The following is a 22,030-nucleotide window of genomic DNA, read 5'->3' as shown; positions in this document are numbered from 1 at the left end:
ACAAACAAACAACCGCTCTCACAGTCACACCTAGGGGCAATTTAGAGTGTCCAATCAACTTACCATGCATGTTTTTGGAATGTGGGAGGAAACCGGAGTACCAGGAGAAAACCCACGCAGGCACGGGGAGAACATGCAAACTCCACACAGGGAGGCCGGAGCCGGGATCGAACCCACGACCTCTGAACTATGAAGCGGACATGCTAACCAATCAATCACCGTGCCCCCCGTGTCAGTAGTAGTGTTCAATACATTTTTGCACTGTTTGACCCATACCTGGAATGTTATGCAACATTTACCTGTGCAATCCATTTCAGGTTGCAACATTTTTTTGGGTTAACTATGCAGCATGGTCAGTACATAGAAATTGAAATGACATTTTCTTTTTCTTGTATATTTTAATGGAGAAAACACCATAACTGTGAATGTATTCTATGTAAATTCAACTAAACCAGTCAAAATAATTCTAATGATATTTTAGTGAAATCAATGGAACATCTCAGCCATATTTTAATATAATACTTGGGGGGGGGGGTAGGATCTGGTATTGGGAACATAATAGTTGATTTGCACAATATGTGGAGGTAGCCTTGACTAAGAAGAGTGTTCCAATTTCAGGTGTGGCGGCGGGCGGAGGGAGAAGCAGGCGGTGATGTGGAGGCGGGAGAAGTTCTGGAGGAGGTTGAGGAGGAATGAGGAGAGCATGAGCGCATTCTGGTTGGACTGCTGCTGGGGGAGCCACGAGGGGACGAGTAAGGCGACAGGGCCTGGAGCATTCGTCCACTGTGCTCCTGAATAGCATGCTGCACAAGGACACAAACAGAAAAGTGGAGCTGGTTTATCATGTCCCAACACTAGATAAGTCCTGCACAATGTTGATTCAAAAAATGTGAACAGCTGATGCAAGAGCAGTACATTAAAGAAGGAAATAAAACAACATAAACACTCATTGGACACTCCATTACATACATATACGTACCTGCACGGTCTAAAAAATTATAAACTTTGACAACAATGATAATGCTTATTATTACTCTGAGGGATAGATTTGTAATACTGCATGTAAAGTACCGTAGTGTTAGATTTAGTTTGTAGGACAGGCGGTATAGAAAATTAATGGATGGATGTAACAATGTCTCCAAAATCATCTGGGGTAAAAAAAAAAAAGGTGATTAATCATAATATGTGTATGTGGATTAAATGTCAAAGTAAACATGCCCAAGCTCCATCTGGTCCAAAAAGCTCCAGAAAGTTGCCAATGAATTCCCGTGACTTCTCTTCCCACTTGTGGATGAGATCTTGACTCTTCTCCTCCACTCGGTACACAAAATGTTTGGACTTCTCTTCCACTGTACGGACCGTCTCTTTCATCTTGTCCACCTGGTTCTGAAGGCGATATTTCTTGTCCTGTCATGAACATCAAGGTGTCTGATTTATGTTCAGGACGCAAAAAAACAATACAATAATCCAACATATTTTCCGGGCCTTACGTTAATGAATCCAACGTTGAGTTCTCGGGCCGTGTAGCCTCTCTGCAGGTTGCGTCGTACGTAGATGTCGTAGTCTCGCACAATGCGAGTGATCAGGTCGGACGTCGAGATGCCCTCTGTTCTCTGGGTGGCCACAAACATTCCTGCCACAATGACACACGTGACACGTTCAAGCTTGAACCAGCCATCCATTCACCTTTTTTTTTTTTTCTTCCTAGTAACCTGCCAGTGATGAATAATATTGCGCAACTATGAATCCTCACCTGCTGCCTTGATGTGCTTATAAACATCCTCTGATCCAGCAGAGGTGTAAGGGATGTCATCATGGGCCACAAAATCAATCTGCATAAGTCAGACAATAGTGTTAAAAGCGTCATCCAATAAGTAGCTAGTTTTACGGCTGCACAACCTTTGACCTTGTGTTTCGTCAGGAACTCCGTGCTCAGGGTCCAGGGAGCGTCTCGCACCACCTCGTCGACGTAGCGGCAGTGCCTCAGGGCATCGTAGCGCTCGTCCTCGGTCATCACCGTGTAGCCCTTGAACTTGTGCGTCAGCTCGTCACTGCACACTTCAAACAAACAAACAAACACATCCGATGGAGTTCCAGTCTATGCTGATTTTCTTAAGATACTGCCATTTAATAAATAAGCAAGTCGAGAAAGAGTCACAGTCTACCTCCCACTATCAGATGTGTGTTTGGAAACACATTTTTGGCCTGCATCAGTGCTCGGGCATGTCCAGAATGGAAAAGATCAAATATGCCATCAGCGTAAACCCGAACTGGTCTATGAGCTAAAAAAAAAAAAAAAAAAAAGAAAAAAAGAACATTTTTGATGAGGCTATCTAGAAGTTGACACCTTTCTGTAAAATGACAAACAGTAAAGTGGGTGAACGTGTACTGTGTAGTAATAATACCATAATAAGATATATAAAATGTACATCATTCCACTTTGGCGGCAAGACTTGTCACTGAGTGGCCAGCACGGTAGTCAGGCGAGTGAACCACTACACTATTGGTGACTCACAGCCACCCACACACATACAGTTCCGTTAAAAAACAAGCAATGGTTATAGAATGGAGAATTCAGTTGGAAGGATGAGTCAAGAGTTTCAATCATATAATTAAAAAAATAAAAAGAGCTGTTAGATTCCAGTTCTGAGGGTTTAGAAAACGTTATGTGGTCCGTCTTTTTAAAAGACAGATTTTTAGTTTCACACGTCAACTTTGTTTAATATCTGCTGTAAATAAAACGTTGCAATCAAAGCAAAATCTACAGACAACAATTTGCCTTGACGCTATTTATAAACGAGAAATAAATGGGAACCTGGTGTGCCCCTCTTGGCCTGGGCTAAGGTCAACTTTTCATGGGGGACCTCTGATTCACAACCAGTCGACTTGGCAAACGCAGCTGGCTCCCGTAGAGCCTGGAAAGTGGATAACAACAAACCATGAGAGATCATCAGGGGTGCGGCGGGAATCTATCCAATTTGACTTCTTTTTTTCAGAAAAATTATTAACTCCACTAGATGGTTGAAGGTACAATAATCCTGTGTATCAACCTTTTGCTATTCATACAACGGAATAAGTCACAGCTTCCTGCAGATTTATCAGCTTTGTGTTCAATTAAACAGACCCAGGTTGCACACTGATTAAGTCCATTTCTGAGTAAATTATTACATATCATTATTTTACTATTTATACATCTTGTGACTTTTTTTTTCTTTTTTTTTACAGTTGGGAAACACTGCTCTAAATCCCAACCCTAACCCTAGATCCAAGCGTGGGGGGCAGATGACAATGGACATGTATGGACAAGCAGTCGTGCTTTTAATTGCATCTTGTGTTAAACCAGTTCGGCTTTTAAAAGGTTACCAAGATGCATTCAACACAAATGTCTGACTCATGCAGTAAACAATAATCTACAAGTGCGTCATTGAAGAAAAAAGACTTATATAAGTTTATGTATTTCTTTTTTATTTTTTTAGAGGGTCATGAATAAAGCAAGCAATCACCGAGGGGCAGGTCATGGACTTTGTGTTGTGTGTATATTATACACAACTTTATCTGTCGCTAGGTATTCTTTGACACTACTGCTTGTGACCCGTTAAACAAATAAAAGCACTTGAAGCATATACTGTACATTTTTGGTCACATTTTCAGTAAAGATGCCATCCTGTTTTTTTACCCTCATAATGTTCAACTCATTCACTGCCATTGACACATCTATTTGTCTTCTCACAGTCCAGCCATTCAATCCCAGGGAACTTATTTATATTTTTTTCAAATTTTCCCAAATGTTAGAGTAAAAGTGGGTCTGAAAATGACTGGCAGTGAATGAGTTAAATACTCATCAGTAGGCCAATAGTTGTGTCAGCCTTTATTTTCTTTCAGGTTTAAAACTGAAAATAAAATAAATTTAGTTTGAATAAATTTCTAAATTTATGTTGTGGGGAAAAAATAATGATCAGGGGTGATACTGGCTGGCCACTGCATGTACAATCAAATAAGATCTAACAGTTGAGAAAGGGGCTGTATAGTGGGGGAAATGTCTTTACATTTATTTATGAACAATATCTAGCAACATGAAAGGGACAAAGTATTAGTTAGTACATCATAAACTGGCTGCTAGGTGTATACAGGTATCATAATGAGTCATTGTCCCACCTATCTTATTAGTTTTAGTATACATGCATTCAAATCAAGAGCCACACGAGATGTATTTTACCCGGCCTGAGGCTCCATTTCGTCCCCGCGGGGCCTGCTGCTGGTTGTTGCCGCCTCTTTTACGTCTCCTTTCTGGCATCCTCTCAAAGAATCAAGCGCCAACCCTGCACCTATGGCTCCTTAAGCATAATACAGCAGATACAGTATGTGGAAACCTTTATCTGCCTCCAAGTACGTATGCATACCATCGCCTGGCCCCTGCCGGACTCTGATGAGTGATGACGATACAATGTAGTGAGCAAAGTTCAGGCCGCTACAACGTAGCGTGTTCTTGTTAATCACGGGCCTCCGGTTGACTTCCCATATCTCCACGTAGGCAGCGCTAGACTGAAACAAAGAATTACAAATGACAAGTAGCAATGAGAAATGAATCGAAATTTTGATGTGTGACAGAGCGAGAAAGTGTCAATTGTGATCAGTTGTGTGTGTAAATGTCTGTCTTTGGAAGTAAACACAGTAGGACTATATGTCTGTGATGTTATGTAATTGGAATACAGTTGAATATAGTGGATATAGTTTTGGCACTTCATAAAGGTTGTTGACATTTCACAGTTTGTATGTTTAAAAGTCGTAAAACTAGTCACCTACGCTTTGCTTGAATCACCTAAAATCCTGACAACAATGAGTAAATGAGTACAGTTTTATAGTTCAGTATTGACGCGTAAGAAAAGTACACACTTTTGTCATGTTGAGATGAACATGTAGTTCAAAATTGTTGTTTAAAGGGCCAGAAATGTTTATTATGATTAATTTGTGACTTTGTTTTGTTAGCATTCCCTTCTTACCGTGGTTGAATGCCAACTATTTTGTAATACACTGCCTTCTGGTGGGTGTAGTAGGAATAGAAGCCATACAAACCTGTACTGTATTGTTCTATCAAGAATAATATATTTATATTATTTACAATACAAGACAACGTTCAAGCATATTTTAAAGGTGTTTGTTTATCTTAGCTTAGAGAAAAATCAACACTCCAGAAATTTGAGCGTCAAATGTTACATTTTGTACTTTCTCTCCTCCATCTGTGAATGCAAAGCCACAAATTCACACAATGCTCTGGTACAACAATAAAATAAGGTAGCTATTAATCACAGTATCATTTCTCAACAATTTGAACTCAATCAGGAACAATTTTTTTATCTCATTGATTGATTCAAATGTTTAAACATACCCCTGTTTATATTAAAAAAGACCAAGGTAAACAATTTAAAAACTTTTTTTCCACCATCAATGTGGCCTATAACTACAACTCTGGTGAAAATACATTTTTTTTGCAAAGGGAACCTAAAAGAGGTACATGTTAACAGAGATAATGTGGTTTTGTACTAAGTTGGAGTTGAGTAGTGCTGTGTTTGGGCCACCATACCTTTTGGAATTGTGGCTAAAAAGATCAACCTTTCATCTCTCCATAACAAAATCTCCCAAACCCATCTGGGGAAATGTGTGTGGTTGATGTTTTGTAATTAAAAGTGTAACATTTGATATGTTACTCTATGCAGGTACAATTCAATAATTTAGAATATTGTGGGAAAACTGAATTTATTTCAGTAGATCAATTCAAAAGGTGAGACTCAAACTTCATATGAAGCACTTCACTGAAGCACTTACTGGGTGCCCTATCAGATTATCAAAAATGATATCCCGGTGCTAGTTTCAGGCATATGGTATGTAGAAACCAGCAGTTTTGTCCTCAAATTATTATCTATAAATTAGCATTTTGGCTCACAATTTCTGAAATAATTCATTTGCAGTGAGGGACCAAGTTATTTGACTAATAATCCCATCAATGGAGATTTCACAAGTGAATGAATATACTGTACACGTGCAGTAACAGTAGACATACCACGGGTAAGTTGACAAGAATGTTTCACCTGCGAGCACAATGACCTGGAGCAAGGGGTGTGGCCATCCTGGTGAGAGCAGGCGGGCGGGACAAGTATCTCTCACTCCACTGACTTCCTGAAGTGAACAGTGCCTCAACATGTAGGGATACAAACACAGGATAGACTTCAAGGTTTTAAATCTCGGATAGAACGGGTCAGGGACTACTTCCCCACAACTAAGGTAAGACTAATAAGGTTGATTCAGAGGTTTTACACTTGCGGTCTTTGATTCTAACTAGGAATGCCTATCTGTGTACACATGTCAGGAACCAAGTCAGAGATTGATTTCTGCACATCTCCACTTAATTAAAGTCACGTGAGATCACTGTTTTCAAAAAAAAAAAAAAAAAAAAAAAAAAAATGCAAGGCTCTGCGACACTGACAATGAAAAAATAGTTGGTCATGCATATCCTGTGTGCCAACATAGGAGGGTCAGTAGATGAGTAACTAAACCGGCCTGCCACCGGGGAAGAAATGCTTACAACTTTGAAACTGCCGTCTGATTGGGCAGAATACAAGACAACAAGGAAAAAAAAAGATATATCAGGAAAAAAATCTGCACTTGGAAATATTGTAATCTCTTAGCTATGATGATGTGTGGAGTGAGGCCACAGGATCATGTCTTAGTATTTTGTTTGTGATGTCATTTGCAACGAAACAGCTGAGTTGACTTCAAATCCTGTGTGTTTTAAACTCTAGATTAATTTCCATGTGGCTGGCCTTAATCATGTCCCAGTGGCAATTCCTGGCACTTCTCTTGGCAATAAGTGTAGATATATGCAAAGGTAAGGCGCAGTGTATACTTAAACATGGTTATTGTATGTGTCCACACGTTTGACAGGGAATGTATGACTGTACTGCATGTGGGAAAAGGAGTTCGAGAAACATACGAGGAAGTGAAAGCGTGACTGAAACACCTAAACATGGTTAGCGGGAAAAATATTGTCACTCATTTGTCCCCTGTTCAGAACACTTCAAATATTTGCAACAGTTTCACAACACATGTAGTTTCACGAGTATTGTGCAATAGAAACGGAATGACACTGGTATTTTTGAAGGTATCACCAAACTAGACCAGCGCATCACTACATAGAAACCAAATGACCTCAATTGTGTCATGTTTTCATATTGTTGTAGCTTTTATATTCGCGTAACTGATATTTTTCTAATTATTCTTTTTGTTATGTTATCCTATCATTTTGATAGAGTATCAGGCCGATAGCCGTTTTTTAAAGGTATCAGGCTCTCATGCAGGCTGCCGATACCAGCCACTGATACTTAACGCCCCAAAAAATCTGACATCGTTTAAGTCTTCCTCAGCACTAGTTGGCGCTATACTGTGGCAGTTTGACACATAGCCGAATCATCATCTGCATCAGAAAGAAAGATCTTTGTTCACAATTTTTTGGCATTGTGTTGAATGAAATTTTATGCATCAAAAGTATTTGAGGTATCAGTACTTGGTAACAGTGAGTACTGAAAGAGTGAACACTCATACCGGTATCGGTCTGAAAAAAAGAGATATCGAACAACCCCAATGCTTTGACTAATATAGCTGCATAATATAAGTGCAATATTAAATTATAAATTGTCTCTTAACTTTTCTTTTGATCTTATTTTTTTTATTTTAATGTTTTCATTGTTTACTTTCAACATTATTTATAATTTAATTTTACGGCGTCACTCGGTGTAGCTGGCGTGCCTTGCATATTAGGGATGCACCACTATTGATACTGTACGTCAGTATTCATATTCATAAAAACGTCCCAATACTAAGACACCAATACCACTTAACTCATTCACTGCCAGGCATTTTCAGACCCTCTTTTACCCTAACGTTTGAAAAATTTTGAAAAAAATATAAATTCCTGGGATTGAATGGCCGGACTGCAAAAAGACAAATAAATTCGTCAATGGCAGTGAATGAGTTAACCAGCCTGACATATACCCTCGGTGTAGATCCACTCGGGCGGGCCGTCTGGGAATTCCATCCATCCATCATCTATACCGCTTATCCTCACAACGATCTGTCTGGGAATTTAAATTTAAAATAGCAGTACAAAGTATCAGTTCTTGGTATCGGCGAGTACCGGTACTCAAGTGAAAGTACTCATATTCGTACCCGTACTCGGTCCATATGCTATTGCATATCATCTGACTTCTGTCACAAGTGAAATTTTGCTTCAGGGAAAATGAACAGTGAAGTGTACAATGAAGTAACATCATGCCTCCACTTCACAGCTTCTAAAAAGGACAATGGTCTCTTTTGTAACTCATTTGGCCCCTGAATGCCTCATCTTGCATTCAAACACAACATGTAACAGCAACCTTTTGATAGCTAGGCCCAGCTGCGCACCCACAATACAAAACAAAGTTTCAACACGGTGTGAAACATGGATGAGAATCAAAACCTGCTTTGTATTCAGAAACAGTTACAAATCATTTCAAGTACTCCCTTCACTGGCACCTGTAGGTTTTATTTTCCTCACGTCAATCCATTCCAAACGACGACATCAAACTCATGCATCAAGAATTGGTGGAAAGACAACGCAATTGCGCAAAAGGAATTTCACGTCAGCTGCGAAATTCATTTCAGAAGGGAAGCCGACTGTAATGTGTTGAAATACCAGTTCGCTTTAATTCCAGGAATACCATGTACAGTATTCAATTTCGTATTATGCGGTGACCTGTTACAATAATATTTGCGCTATTTAAGTGTGCTCCGTCGTTGTCTTTTAGAAACTTCAATCAAAACAAAAGTTGTATCAACAACATATCTCTGGTTTCGAGGATAGAAAACTGATCAGATATGAAGATGATAACTACAATGAATTAGCTTTCATCTTTGATTTGAAAACATGGTGTGTCAGTCTATGTACTGATGTTCCAATTTTGTGGTTACTATCAACATGACATTATACGCCATGCGGTGTTGCATGCGCGCCACTTGTCCACATGATGATTCTCACCTGATTCCTCTGTGGTTGTGTTTACGTAGGGACACAAATTCCCATGACCCCACACTGCTTGGTAAACTACAGTTTGCTTTGACTAGAATGTATATATATATATATATATATATACATACATATATACACATGATGCATTTATTATTTATTTATTATTCATGTAAAACAAAATGACATTTTTGTTTATTGGCCAATAGGGCAATTAAGTCCAATGAATTCTGCTTAGCAATAAAAAGCTGGACATGCATGTTTCACAAAAGGAAAGAAATGATAGACGTTCTGTTAAGCTACGTTGCCGTGTCACATAAAAGGTTATAATATATATGATGATGTTGTATGATGTCAGAATGTAGCGTGTAAAACATGATCACAATTTGAAACGTGACAGTGGACCCGACTTTGTGTCCAATGACTGTATCGTGTCCTCTCCATCTAAATACATCCTCTTTCTCACGTTGTCTTCTTTTGTAGCAAGGGGATGTGCCGACTTAGTAGATTTAGACCTGGCGCACGCCATCATCGGGACAAGCCTCAAGATAAGGTTGCTGCTTTTCACCAGGGACACAATACACTGCGGCTCACTTCTGTCTCACACCAACTTCTCGGCCGAACCTCACTTCAACCTGTCTCGGCCAACTACCTTCGTCATCCACGGGTATCGGCCCACGGGCTCTCCCCCCGTGTGGGCTCACCGGATCACAGATCTGCTTCTGGCCAGGAAAGACATCAACGTCATATTGGTGGACTGGAACCACGGCGCTGCTAATGTGAATTATTTCAAAGCGGTGGAGAACACGCACAAGGCCGGAGAAAACCTCACTGGCTTTCTTAAACTGATGAAGGTACCATTAGGATTTCATTTTCACACTTGACGTTCCTCATCACCATCCAAAGTGTAATCTGACTTGTGGAGGCAAGTGAGGCCTTTTTAGTGTCTAAATGATGTTCCTTACAGGAGCAAGGCGCCTCAATGAGTGACATCCACATGATTGGAGTCAGCCTTGGCGCACACATATCCGGTTTTGTCGGCGCTAACCTGAACGGCACAATTGGAAGAATTACAGGTAAAACATTTTCACTCCATCCGGTTTACACAATTTGACTTTAAAAGATGACTTTGTCTATTTGTATTTAACCCTTTACACTCTGGAATACTTTGAAATGACTTTTGAAACAAATTGCATCATATTGATTAGATTCATTCCAGTGCTGGTATTTGAACCCCAGGGCAAGAATCATACGAGTCCTGGTTTTTGACATTTACGACATTTGTACAGCTCTGGATCCAGCAGGGCCCCAGTTCACCGGAGCTCTCCCAGAGGACCGACTGGATCCCGCAGACGCCCAGTTTGTAGATGCTCTGCACACAGACATAGATGGTAAAACAAAAATCATTCGTTTATAGAATAAATCTTGTAGTACTACTTTAACATGCTTGTGTTTTTCCAGCCCTGGGCTACAGAGAAGCTCTAGGTCACATTGATTTTTACGCCAACGGGGGAACAGATCAGCCCGGCTGCCCCAAACACATCTTCGCAGGTAACGACGTTTGAATTATTTCTGATCCTGTAAAAATGCGTTGACAGTTCGCTTTGGACTTTTTGTGTAGGAACAGCCTACTTTAAATGTGACCATCAGAGATCAGTCTACCTCTACTGTGAGTCCTTGAATCAAACTTGCACCAGCAGGGCCTTCCCATGCGACTCTTTCAAGGACTTCCGGGATGGCAAGTGCACAAGCTGTGAGCAGTTTGGCAACGCCGGATGCCCTGTTTTTGGTACAAACTCTATTATCCCAATGTTCTTTACTATTATTTACACCTGAACAACCTCATGAAATCCATAGATGTTTTTACCATTTTACAAAAGTCAATATGTAGGAAAGGATACGTTTTTCTTTGCCATAGAAAAGATGAATCACACAATCTGTCCTTAGACCGTATCACCATTATTTTTTCTCAAAGTTAGAAGCTATTCATTCATGTTTGCCTACAAACCAGGTTACGACATCGACAAGTGGAGACACATTTTGTTGAAGCTGGGCCAATCCAAGACTTACTTCATCACAAATGAAAAGGATCCATTCTGCAGTAAGTATGATAAGAAAAAAAAAAAGTATTGGAATGAACACAGAGTAACATGTTCTTTCCATTTCCACGTACGACACAAATGCTTTATATATACATAAAACAGTCATTTATAATACTCACTAACATGAAACTGAGTGTTTGTCTTTGAGGAAGTGTCAAATGATCGCATGTCCTCTGTCAGTGGCAAATTACAGACTGGATGTGGTGGTATGGAATGAGGAGGACCACTGGGGCTATATCACTGTTAAACTTCATGGGAATGGTACAGACGCTGTGGCAAAGATTGACCAGTAAGTCTTCATTGTGTGCCGTGGCTCCACAGGTTATTTAAGTAACTTCTGCTATCCAGTGGGAAAGTGTTGGAGGGGGCCATAATTTTTCATCAGTGCTACTGAGGGGCCACACAGAACTACACAAGTTCCTACACAGATGTTTAACAAAAATGCTATTTTAAAGAGGAAGGAAGGTCAACGCAAACATTTTTTTTCAAGAATATGTTCTATGCAAGCCGACAAGTTGAAACAGGGCATTCTGATAAATATTGTGTTTATGGAATAAGTGTTAATCCACTCGTTTTTAGCCATCTCTGGGGGCGGCCATTTTGTCACTTCTGTTGACTGAAAATGACATCACAACTGCTCACAATGTCCAATCACGGCTCAGATTCAGAAAACAGGTCAGCCGTTGGTCGTTCTGAGCGGTTCTGATGTCATTCTCAGTCGACAGAAGACAAAATGCAAAGAGGACAAAATGCTCCCAGAGAGCTAAAAATGAGTGCATTTTGCTGCTTAATTTATATTCCAGAAACGCAAAATTAATCAGCATGCCGTGTTTCAACTAGTGGGCCTGCTGGGAACATATTCTTGAAAAAAACATGTTTGGGTTGACTTTAAATATGGACAATATACGTGCGAAATACTGGATTTTAATACATTTCTTTTTTCTTTTTAGTAGTACATTGTTTATTCTGTCATTATCAGTGTTTCATAATACAATTCTCAATGCAAGTATGAAAGATCCACTATCTTAATCCAACGCCTAAGGGTTTGAAGCCCAAAAAAAAAAAAGGAAAACATATTTTTTTTAGATTTTGTTAGGGGGGAATTAATCAAGGGGACAATCAGTGTGTGCTTGCCCAAACCCAGGTTTAATTGTTCTGTCTCTATAACTCACTGGCATAGATAGATATTTGCATTAAATCATAATTTTTGGACAGAGTGAAATTGGGTCACATCCTGCAGCACAAATCATGTTAGTCTTAAATTATGTCATCGGCACATTCATTTTTACACGTTCATGTCTGTGTTTTACAAATCAGTCGAGCAGCCCAGTTCAAGAAGTTCACAGAGACAAAGTTGTTCGCCCAGTTTGACACTGACCTCCAGGCAGTGACCAAGATGTCTCTCATGTTCTCCACTGGGAACGTTTTCAAACCCAAATACAAACTGCGTGTTCTCCGGATCCGTCTCACACATCTGGAACGCGACGACAGGTATAGTCACCTGACATGTATCCATTGTTTACAACTTACTGAGCCGACACTTGTTTGTTCACCTGTGCATCTCAGGCCTCTTTGTCGCTACGACGTTGTCCTCGAGGAGAGCAAAGAGGTCTCCTTCACCCCACTTCCCTGCCAAGAGTCCAACTTCTGAGGCTAAATCACATGACAAAACTTGCACCATTCAGTCTGCAATTGGCCACACGCAATGTGCCACATCGAATGTACTGTCTGTCTTTTCTGAGAGATTTGTTTTGACTATCTGATGCCACTGAAAATTAAGTTAGTTCTCAATCAGATAAAAACCCTTACAATGATATCTCATAACAGTATTGTTTGTGTTCGTAAAGTGAATGTAAATATAGACATTTCCTCATCTGCAACTTTGTGACATTTTAGTGTTGTTCAACAGGATAAATGTATTTTTAACTGACCAGATGGATATATATATTATTTATTTTTGTGGATGAGTTTGTGCTGCGTTATTAAAACAAATATTGCATTTTATAATATTCTGTCTTTAATGGATTCCAACCAACACGTAAATCATTTCACAGCATTTTTTTACGCACATTTGGAAAGAAATGTATACAACAGTGCTCTAGAGTACAGTATAATGTGGTCTTAAAAAAAAAAAAGCACACATTTGTGCATATTTACAACTGCCTCTTGTTTCTTGTCCTCCGTTTCACTGTACGCAGTAAGACATTACACATAGATAATAAAAGGCAAACAAATAATCTCAACTAAAACACAAAAGGAAAAAAACACTTAATAGTTGTGCTTCTATAAATTAAGTGACACTGGCTCATTTATTCCTGGGAAATATGACGAACAATAATATGATATTATTTGAATATACTTTTACAATACATGTGAAAATGTTATTGACCAAACATGGTTTCACAAATGTGTACTTTCATTGACCACAACATTAAATACATCTGCACAATTAATCCAATTCAAAGTGACCAAAAATGTTGCCTCCACAAAGAAAATTGATTAGCATTTGCATGAAGGTATTAACTTGACAATACATTTTTAAAGTAGATCGCAGTGGTGTAGAACTGCACTGAATCATGCTGAAAGCTGCTCTAGATATTTTACTTATTTACATAAATTGGCAAAAGCTCTCAGTATGGTGCAGCTTAGTTCCACATCACAACCACAATCATTTTTGTTAGTAATTTTTGTCATTTTGACATGTGCTTCTTCATACGTTGTAGCTCCATCTAAAAAAAATGAAAGAAAAAAACATGGATGCCATTGCGTGGACAGCCAGAAAAGAAAAGAAAGGGAATTTATACTTTTGTTCCTTACCTGTAAGGTCAAACGAATTCTCTTCTCCTCATCCAGCTCATTCATTAGAAGTTTAATTTCTTTGCTAGAACACAAGATAATGAGCTTGTAAAACAAGAGTACGGCTGAGGAGAATACACAATGCCCTACTTGTGTTGACTCTTCATCTGTTCAAACTGCTCCCTCAGTTCTCTCAGCTCGGACTGCAGCCGCTCCAGTTTGGGTGACGAGTGTTCCGCTGGGCCTCTGATGGCTCGATGCTCGGGGTCGAGGCTCGGTGGAGGTTGCCTGGCGTGCAGAACAGCGGAGAGAGCTTTGGGAAGCAGCGGGGAGAGGGATGGAGATGACTGTGTGTGAACATGTCTGGGTGCATCTGCCTGTGAAGAAGAATGGACAGCAAAAACTAATTAAAGAAAATTAATCTAATTTTCTTGCAGTACCCATGATTATATGATTCCCCCCCCCTACTTACACGAAGGGAAGCTCCATTCTGATTGGTTTCGTGGGAGTTTTCTTGCTGCATTGGAGAACTCGGATTTGTTTTTCTTTCCATCCACAGTTGACACCTTAAGGCTAGTGCAGGGTTTTGAAATAAACACTTTAGCTAATGCTGAACTAAAAGAAAATATAAAATACTGTACAAATATTTATTTCCAGGAACAAGCAAACTATAGATGAGTGGTTTTCTATATAAAGTATTTAAGGCTATTGTTTATGATTTTCTTATCTACTATTATATGGCAATGGAATGAAGAAAGCACAACTTTTTAGTTCTTTAAAAAAATAAAAATAAATAAAAAGACATGGATAGGTAGATAGCTATTAGCTGTTAATGCGTTGCGCTAAATATATACCAAGGCCAAAACACACGCACACGCATTCTTAAGGCATGGCTTCATATCTTATCCTATGTACACTAGCCATGGCCACATTAGTGACATTTACATTCATCACAAAACATTACAAATATCATTTCTAATGCTTATTATTGTGGCTGTAGCTGCAGAATACGGTAAACCACTTTTAATTAGAAGTAGGTTAAAAAGATATTTCCAACACATTAGGAAGACACATTTTTAATATCCACATACAATACTACAGTACAAACGCAAAAACAAACGGTAGCTGATTAATAAATCATTTTAAAGTCAGTTTTATGATACAGCACATTGCATGAATTGCTTCAGCTTGTGTACAGTATTGCAATGGCTATAGACAGAGGAATGCAAGTGTAGAGAGAAACCAATTCTGTCACATAAACATCTTAAATATGCCAGATGGAAAGCACCGATAAGTCTAAACTGTGGGCGAATGTACATGCCTGGTATTTGATATTTTTCCATGTTCACACCACTTGAGTGTGTACAATAACAAAGACGCAATATCACTATTTATGTTCAATAAATAATGAGTTACTGTTCAGACCGAGCACTCACACTTACCGTGTTTCGCAATCCTCCTCAGTGAGATACAGCAGCATCTGTGGTAACTCAACACCAGCCATTGTAGCCTGCTCAGTGTTTTGAAGAGGGGTGCAGCACTGACAGCTATGTTTAGCACAGGGGCGACACCCTGCTCACTAATATCACTAGGCCAGAGTGAAAGGGTGTCTCCAAGTGAAGGGCAAGTGCTTCTAGGAAGGGTGACTCAGTCAGCACAGGGTTACATGAAAGGGGATAAAAGATCTATGCATTTTATTCATGGAGGAATTGTGAAATCTCATCTTTGGACAGACAGATAAAAGTGGAATGCAATGTCTTATTTCCCGGAAGAAACAGCATTTATGTCTCGTAATTTAGTTGTAGTCTCTGATTTTAGTCAAATCAGAGGGCTTACGAAAGATGACAAAACAATTTCTACCAAACTATTTACTTTGGCTTTTCAGGGGAAAAGGTTACTTTTAATCCAAAAATGAGATACATGAAGTAAACGGTTGTGGACAAACAGGTGCTAACCAACATATTGAATTGGTGGGCCTCTGCAGGTCTATATGTGCTAGCAAAGTTCGATCTTAGTAATTCTTGTTAGTATGGATAATTATCCACATTTCCAAGTAGAACCATTACATACCTGATTTTGTGCTTGACCAGACTATTTCAAAATCTCAAAAAGGATGAATTAAAGTAACAAGGCCATCTGTGCTCAGCAAGTGAGTACACCGCGCATGAAAGTGAGCAGTGGTTTATTTCTTGTCAATTACAGTTTTAATACAGAATTTAGGATGCCAGAGAAAATGTCAATTCTGAAAGAAAACAACAACAAAAAAAATCATTCTTAAACTCTGTCAGAAGCTAACAAATCAATTTATGTTAAACAGTATCTACAAGAGGGAGTCAAGCATCTTTTCAAAAGCTGTAGTTTCCTCAGAAATGCACTCAATTTCACAAAACAGGACATTGGACTACATAAAAATAACGAGATATGTCCTGAATGCGTCAGCTGACCTTTTTTTATGTAATAAAAGTAGTGAGATGACTTAAAATCTTACAAAGGAAAAAAAGCACCACGTCTACAAGGCTTTGTTGAATGAATGGAGTGCATTCCCGATTAAACTTGACTGGTGATTTTTTTTTCCAGTGTCCAGTATCAGCACCTGTGCAAAAAAAAAAAAAGGCATTTTATTCATAGCATTCTTAGGATGATTACCTCAAGCTGACTGCTTGTAAAAGGCAAGACTGATGATAAATCATCTCGATACCTGAGGTGGTCACCAGCGTTGTTGGTGGGGCCCTCTGTTGTACGGAGGGCGCTGTCGCATCACTCTCATGTTGCGGTACTTGGACATGATACTGTAGCTTTTTCGGAACACTGGCTTCTGGTTCGGGAAGGGGCGTGGCACCAAGTTCTCCTTGTAAAAAGAATGTTAACACTGGTTAGTGGAGGGGAAAAAAAAAAAAAAAAAAACCTTCCAAAGGAAAGGATTTGATCTCATCGAAAAAATTCTGCATACCATGAGTGGCCGTCTAAAATTCCCAGAGGGCTCAGGGCCAGGCCTCCTCGGGCCAGGAAACTTTGGTCTCTATCAAACGTTAAATTGAAGACAATCGATCATATTTTCTCAAGTACAAGAAAACATGCGGATGAAAACTGTGAAAGAAGAGTTCATTTCATGGAATGTCTGCACTCACCTGCATGGGACCAGGTCGCCTGAAGGGTCTGTCGGCCATTAAATTAACTGGCCTGTGGGACCAAAAATAAATCATAGCCTCAGTAAAGGGCTACTTTGTGTGTTTTTTTTGTAAAATGATCAGTACAACTACCTGAACGTTCTTCTCTCAAGATATCCTCGTTTTCTGTCGGGCGATTGCGACCTTGAATTAGCTTTTGATGGTGGGCTGTTCAGAGACATGTCTGAAGCAGGTTATAAAGAGAAATGACAAAATAAGTTTGGACAAAAAGCACACACTCCCGTTTGTGGTGTCCCAAGATGACTAAATAGGGAAAGCATGGCAGTTACCAGTTTTGGACTTTGGGCTACGGTCTTTCGCAGGCGAGTCTTCCTTGGACGTGCTCGGGCCGGCTGTCCAGTGAGACACGACGACAAGGTCCCGTTTCTCGATGGGGGAAGATCTGACGGGAGATGAACAGTCAAGTAAAATAACGCACGTAAAAAAGGCTGACCTGTCAAAATCGTGTAAAAAACAGTAATGAACAGCAACAGCTTTGCAGGAAGGAAAATGATCATGTAAAGCCAGATGTCACACGGTGGTACTTACAAAACCATGGAATGTCCATGCTTCTTTACTCCTATATTTGCACTCGCAATCAACCCGAGCCCTCTTCAGTTACACCCAGTGATCGTTAAAGCGGCCGGTCGGGTGGGTATCGTAAAACATTGCATCAACAACTCTTCAATCCGCGTTTTATTTGGCCGCGCCGCTCCTCAAAGATGCCGCGTGGTCTATTTTATCAGCTGCATGGAAACTGTGAGCAGTCGTGAAGGTTTCCCGACGCTTAGAGAAAGGGATCCAAACTCCAGCTGCGCTGGGGGTTTAAAGAGCGCGCCTGGCGTCCTTTCGGACAACCTCAGCTTGTCTTCGAATTGGGGCTTGGTGGAGGGCGAGCAGACTCCTCTTCCTTTGGCGACATCACAAGTCCAAGGGGCAATGGTTGAGAGCATCTTTTCGGTTCCTGGGCTTGCACATGCATAGCAGGACTGACATACAAAAGGGGCAAGCTGGGGTACATTAGAGGTAGTAAACATTGTACCATATCAGGCGGGACTTTTGGGTATTCGTAGAGCGCGCTATATTTGTGGCCCAGATGCATTCATATTGTGAAGGCAGCATTAGCATAAAAAGTTGGACGGAAAGGTGACGTCTCTGTCTTCGGCTATGCAGCTTTTGGTATGGCGCTGCTGGGTTAAGTCCTTTCAGTCTTGCTGTCGATTGACCTTAGTCTCATCTTGGTGACAGTGCTTTGGGCTTCAAGTATGAAGCTATTCAAGCTTTAAAAATCGGGGATTTATATTTTCAGCAGCGGTCTTGTTGCTAAATCTGTATATTGCCCGCCTTGTCTGCACAGAAAATGTGGAGCTCCAGCGTGGATCTGGCATCGAGCCGATGTACAAATCTTTCTTCCGAGTGGTCGACGCCGTAGAGAAGCGGGGCGTCTTCGGCGCTTCAAAGTGAAGCAGTCGTAGTGGAAACCTTTGCGTCTTCCCATTTCTTCTCCACTACAGACATCGATTCCTTCCGCAGACAAAATGTGATTTTCCACCTCGCCGTTTCTGTGTGCAGCTTCAAAGTGGCCGAGTACATTTTATCGATGCATCGAAAAGCAAATATGATTTCGCTGCAATGAGTGATGAATAAAGAATCCGGCAGCATTTGAATTTCCATCCTTTAGTTACCAACTCCTCTTGGCTGGAAATAATTCCCCAATGAGCGCCAACGCTCATGCTAGCATGTATTTTGGGATATTGCTCAAGGGTGCCTTGTTTTTTCGTGGTCTCTCCTTCAACAGTGGGCGTGACTCACGAGGCCAAAGACGTTTTGACATGAGGGCAACTCCTTTCATGCTCGAGACAACTCACGGAACGAGACGGGGCTTCAGGAGCACTGATATATATTTTCGTGCCAGACTTGGGCGGCTGTTTGCTTTCACGGTACGGGAGAATAAAGATCTCTTTATGGAATGTGCAGAATGGCGATAGCGAGGGGAAGGGGGGGGGGGGGGGGGAGGCGAATCTGAGACGCAGCATTTTGTCTTCTTCATTTTTCACATGTGGTCTCACGATCAAAACATTCTTTCTTCACCTCCCAATCATCATCATCAAGCCCCTGCGAAGAGTGCAAGAAGGAAAATACCGTACCTGTGTGTATTCAAGGAGCGACGAGACTCCACCTGTTCTTTTCGGGTATTAGTCTCGCGCAGGGACCTGCTGGCTTCATCTTCATCTCTGTCGGGGGACTGTTGAGCTCTGGTGTCCCTTGGTTGAAGCCTTTTCAAGGGAACCGGATTAGACTGGAAGCGCTTCTTCCTGATAGCAAGAATAGAGCTGGGAGGTCCCCGAGGGGGAATGTCACCCAAGTGTGGCCTGGGTCTAAAAGGTGGAGGAATTCTCAGTCTCATGGGAGACTCAAATCTCATTTGTCTGCCTTTAAATATGAAACTTTTATCCCTAAGTGATAAAGGTCGACCACCAAACGGTCTGGGAATACTGAGGAGTGGAATTCTCTCCCTTCTGGGGAATTTCGGGCCACTGTGATCCTGCGTCGGGCCTGATGAGGACATGCCGACGTCTGATAATCTCCTCTTGCGGAGACCCGTCAGTGGTCTGTCCTGCGGGCTCCTGTGAAAGGACGATGAAGGCGGCGGGCCTCCTTTCCAAGGTGGGGGTCTGAAAAGGGGCAGGCGAGGGACATCTTTTGCACTCTCCATGCTGTGGGGTCTGCCGCCCTGCCTCTCCATGGGACCACGCTGCCTTCTGGAGTCTTGCTCAGACGACCACCTGCATATCCATCAGACAGAAGAAATCGTTACAATAACAGATCCTCCTGCCATGTTACGTGGGTGGCGGAACTTTCTATATTACGCAGCCCCTTTCCTCAAAGCCATGACAAAATGAAACTGGAGGAAGGAGGCATCTGATCATTTTCAATGATACATTTTTTTTTTTTTTAAGACCAATTACAGAAATTCTTCTCAAAGGCAGGTGAAAGCACCTTTACATCAGATCTTATCAACACCCGTTAATTACTCAAAGGGTGGCTGGGAATAGGGCATTATGAGCCATGTAACTGAGGTCTGCATCAGGGTCAGCCTTCTTTTTAATCATTTTTAACCAGCTGGAAGAGCTGCTCCCATCCTGTACCTCTCTGGAAACGAGCCTCTCCCATGCATCTCTCTCGGGCTCCGCTGAGGCCCCGAAGGCCCGTGTTGGCCATTATGTGGATGAGAGAATGCTCCGGTGTCATTCCATCGCTTCTTGCCGTGACCAGAGTCCACAAAGGGCCTCTCTCTTGGATTGACATCCCCACGGGGGCCTCGATACCGCTGCTCCTGGTGAGGGAAACCGGGCTCTCTTTTGGGGTCCCTGAAAGAACCCTGAAAGGCTGGGGCGGGGCCGGTCCTCTTGTCACCGGGATGGCCTCGAAAACGTCTCGGGGAGGGTGACCTGTCAGCTGAGGAGTGGCCATGGGGAGGAGGCCCCCTATGACCCGGAGACCCTCGTGCAGGACTGCGCGATGATGACTGATGCTGGGCATGCGGGGAGCGGTTTGATCTGGATGAAGGCGGTCTCCTCTGGCTGTGATGTGGTTCCATTTTGGGAGAATATGATTGATAGGAATCCTGATTGTGTGCTCTCCAGTTATTGAAACGTGGCTCTCGTTGTTCTTCCATCAGTGGAACTCTTCTGTCGGTTGGAGGTCGACCTCGACCCCTTGACTCTCTCCAGTTGATATTGGGCTTTCCTGGGGGGCCATGGGAGTCTCTCCTTGTTTTTGAATTAGGGGAATAATTACCTTCTCTGGGCCCACTGCCATGACCATCTCCATAAGCTCTGCTGTACGAAAACAAGGGGGAAGGGTAAACCATTAAAATTTTACAACGCTCGCTAACAACATGGCAATTTGGTGTGTGGGTGTGACTCAAGTTCATCAATTTATGATACCTTGGCTTTATGCGCGGAGGTCCAAAATGTGGTCGGACCATCTTCTGTAGTGTATCTATACTCTAAAGAGGGGGGAAAAAAGTCCAATTTCAATATTTTGTTGATCCAGTGGTACTGCACAGCCAAACAAATCCCTCAAAATAAAATTAAAAAATGAACTCGTCTAGTGTGATTAAGGCATTACCACAAACTCTTTAGTTAAATCACTATCTTAGAGTTGATGCAAATATGTATGGTTGGATTTAATCAAGTCAATGCAGTCTATGAGGCGCATGATCAGTTTGACTGTATCAAGCTTGACACTGAGTATAACAGTAGAGCTGATGGCCAAAAAACAATCCTCACATACACAAAAAAAAACATTTTTTCATAGGATTGTTGCTGGGGTTTTTTTTGTTTTAATTATACAACAAGATAATTCAGTATACGTAACAGTGGCCCATTTCAATACACGGCCTGTAACAGTTCAACGTTGCAACGTCAAACCACAGGTCGTGCAAAACAGAACAGCACTTTTAACAGGAGGTACGCACATAAATGACAAAAACAATGTTTAATGTCGTTTGTGTGGTTTTACCTCACAAACACAAAAAGGCTCGTAACGGCAGTAATCTTACCTCGATGCTAAACTAAGGAAAGCAAAACCACGCGCAGTTGCCACAAAATGGCATCCACGCACTGCTGGAATATCGATGCTTGGACAAGTGCACGGTAATCGTGCTTCAGTTCTACTAAAACATGATCGCGTAAGAACATCACGGGTGATCTTTGGACAGCTTACCAAAGTGCAATCGTCGAACACTTAGCTTCACGGATAGCTAGCAATTCAGCTGTTCACTTTCGTCGTCAACCATGGCAAAGGATCGCCACTTTAGCTATGACGAAGACCTGATGGGTTCCTGCCTGCGAGTCACATGACTTTCTTTGAACCAATGACGTTCGTTGAAGTACAAAAATTCT

The 22,030-nt window shown here is 41.3% G+C and overlaps 4 protein-coding genes across 8 annotated transcripts; 1 reads left to right on the top strand and 3 right to left on the bottom strand.

Annotated features, from left to right (window-relative positions):
* Positions 1-390: 390 nt before the first annotated feature.
* Positions 391-6,389, bottom strand: LOC147133492 (choline-phosphate cytidylyltransferase B-like). 3 transcript variants are annotated; one of them, XM_086012223.1, is made up of 10 exons: positions 6,087-6,389; positions 4,401-4,542; positions 4,217-4,334; positions 2,816-2,915; positions 2,166-2,282; positions 1,907-2,058; positions 1,754-1,832; positions 1,491-1,633; positions 1,219-1,407; positions 391-803 (listed from the first exon to the last, which is right to left on the bottom strand). In XM_086012223.1, the coding sequence occupies exons 3-10, from the start codon at positions 4,292-4,294 to the stop codon at positions 615-617; spliced, it is 1,047 nt and encodes a 348-aa protein (XP_085868349.1). In that variant the 5' UTR covers positions 4,295-4,334; positions 4,401-4,542; positions 6,087-6,389; the 3' UTR covers positions 391-614. The 3 variants fall into 3 exon arrangements, with proteins under 3 accessions (XP_085868349.1, XP_085868346.1, XP_085868347.1); XM_086012220.1 differs by lacking the exon at positions 6,087-6,389 and having other exon boundaries at positions 4,401-4,642; XM_086012221.1 differs by lacking the exons at positions 4,401-4,542; positions 6,087-6,389 and having other exon boundaries at positions 4,217-4,380.
* On the top strand, positions 6,110-13,321 carry lipia (lipase, member Ia). Of its 2 annotated transcripts, XM_086012219.1 has the most exons (11): positions 6,112-6,279; positions 6,798-6,883; positions 9,539-9,909; positions 10,023-10,131; positions 10,345-10,446; positions 10,517-10,606; positions 10,677-10,844; positions 11,067-11,156; positions 11,338-11,446; positions 12,475-12,648; positions 12,724-13,321. In XM_086012219.1, exons 2-11 carry the CDS (start codon positions 6,808-6,810, stop codon positions 12,806-12,808), a joined length of 1,374 nt encoding a protein of 457 aa, XP_085868345.1. In that variant the 5' UTR covers positions 6,112-6,279; positions 6,798-6,807; the 3' UTR covers positions 12,809-13,321. The 2 variants fall into 2 exon arrangements, with proteins under 2 accessions (XP_085868344.1, XP_085868345.1); XM_086012218.1 differs by having other exon boundaries at positions 6,110-6,279; positions 12,475-13,321.
* LOC147133490 (SH3 domain-containing kinase-binding protein 1) lies at positions 13,152-15,953 on the bottom strand. The gene is made up of 5 exons (XM_086012224.1): positions 15,396-15,953; positions 14,426-14,526; positions 14,104-14,330; positions 13,975-14,038; positions 13,152-13,886 (listed from the first exon to the last, which is right to left on the bottom strand). Exons 2-5 carry the CDS (start codon positions 14,504-14,506, stop codon positions 13,848-13,850), a joined length of 411 nt encoding a protein of 136 aa, XP_085868350.1. The 5' UTR covers positions 14,507-14,526; positions 15,396-15,953; the 3' UTR covers positions 13,152-13,847.
* Positions 15,954-16,100: 147 nt separating this feature from the next.
* Positions 16,101-21,989, bottom strand: LOC147133489 (uncharacterized). 2 transcript variants are annotated; one of them, XM_086012216.1, is made up of 10 exons: positions 21,852-21,989; positions 21,071-21,132; positions 20,270-20,962; positions 19,268-19,906; positions 17,411-17,523; positions 17,214-17,304; positions 17,082-17,133; positions 16,904-16,972; positions 16,652-16,801; positions 16,101-16,546 (listed from the first exon to the last, which is right to left on the bottom strand). In XM_086012216.1, the coding sequence occupies exons 2-9, from the start codon at positions 21,109-21,111 to the stop codon at positions 16,661-16,663; spliced, it is 1,839 nt and encodes a 612-aa protein (XP_085868342.1). In that variant the 5' UTR covers positions 21,112-21,132; positions 21,852-21,989; the 3' UTR covers positions 16,101-16,546; positions 16,652-16,660. The 2 variants fall into 2 exon arrangements, with proteins under 2 accessions (XP_085868342.1, XP_085868343.1); XM_086012217.1 differs by having other exon boundaries at positions 20,270-20,959.
* Positions 21,990-22,030: the final 41 nt, after the last annotated feature.

This window comes from Filicampus tigris, chromosome 17, assembly GCF_054856515.1.
Source record: "Filicampus tigris isolate MCC_2025a chromosome 17, RoL_Ftig_1.0, whole genome shotgun sequence".
NCBI classification, from domain to species: Eukaryota; Metazoa; Chordata; class Actinopteri; order Syngnathiformes; family Syngnathidae; genus Filicampus; species Filicampus tigris.
Note: the sequence above shows the minus strand (reverse complement) of the source record. Positions and strands in the feature narration are given on the sequence as shown.

Coding starts and splice junctions, on each gene's coding strand:
- LOC147133489 (XM_086012216.1), bottom strand. CDS start 21,111: ATGGTCCGACCACATTTTGGACCTCCGCGCATAAAGCCAAG. Junction 20,963..21,070: donor CCTCCGCGCATAAAGCCAAG/GTATCATAAATT, acceptor GTTTTCGTACAG/CAGAGCTTATGGAGATGGTC. Junction 17,134..17,213: donor CTTGAGAGAAGAACGTTCAG/GTAGTTGTACTG, acceptor TTGGTCCCACAG/GCCAGTTAATTTAATGGCCG.
- LOC147133492 (XM_086012223.1), bottom strand. CDS start 4,294: ATGCCAGAAAGGAGACGTAAAAGAGGCGGCAACAACCAGCAGCAGGCC. Junction 2,283..2,815: donor GGCCAAGAGGGGCACACCAG/GTTCCCATTTAT, acceptor TTTTTTTTTTAG/CTCATAGACCAGTTCGGGTT. Junction 1,833..1,906: donor AGTTCCTGACGAAACACAAG/GTCAAAGGTTGT, acceptor TGACTTATGCAG/ATTGATTTTGTGGCCCATGA.
- lipia (XM_086012218.1), top strand. CDS start 6,808: ATGTGGCTGGCCTTAATCATGTCCCAGTGGCAATTCCTGGCACTTCTC. Junction 10,845..11,066: donor CGCCGGATGCCCTGTTTTTG/GTACAAACTCTA, acceptor CCTACAAACCAG/GTTACGACATCGACAAGTGG. Junction 11,447..12,474: donor GCTGTGGCAAAGATTGACCA/GTAAGTCTTCAT, acceptor TTTACAAATCAG/TCGAGCAGCCCAGTTCAAGA.
- LOC147133490 (XM_086012224.1), bottom strand. CDS start 14,506: ATGGAAAGAAAAACAAATCCGAGTTCTCCAATGCAGCAAGAAAACTCC. Junction 14,331..14,425: donor AGAATGGAGCTTCCCTTCGT/GTAAGTAGGGGG, acceptor TCTTCTTCACAG/GCAGATGCACCCAGACATGT. Junction 14,039..14,103: donor CAGATGAAGAGTCAACACAA/GTAGGGCATTGT, acceptor CTTGTGTTCTAG/CAAAGAAATTAAACTTCTAA.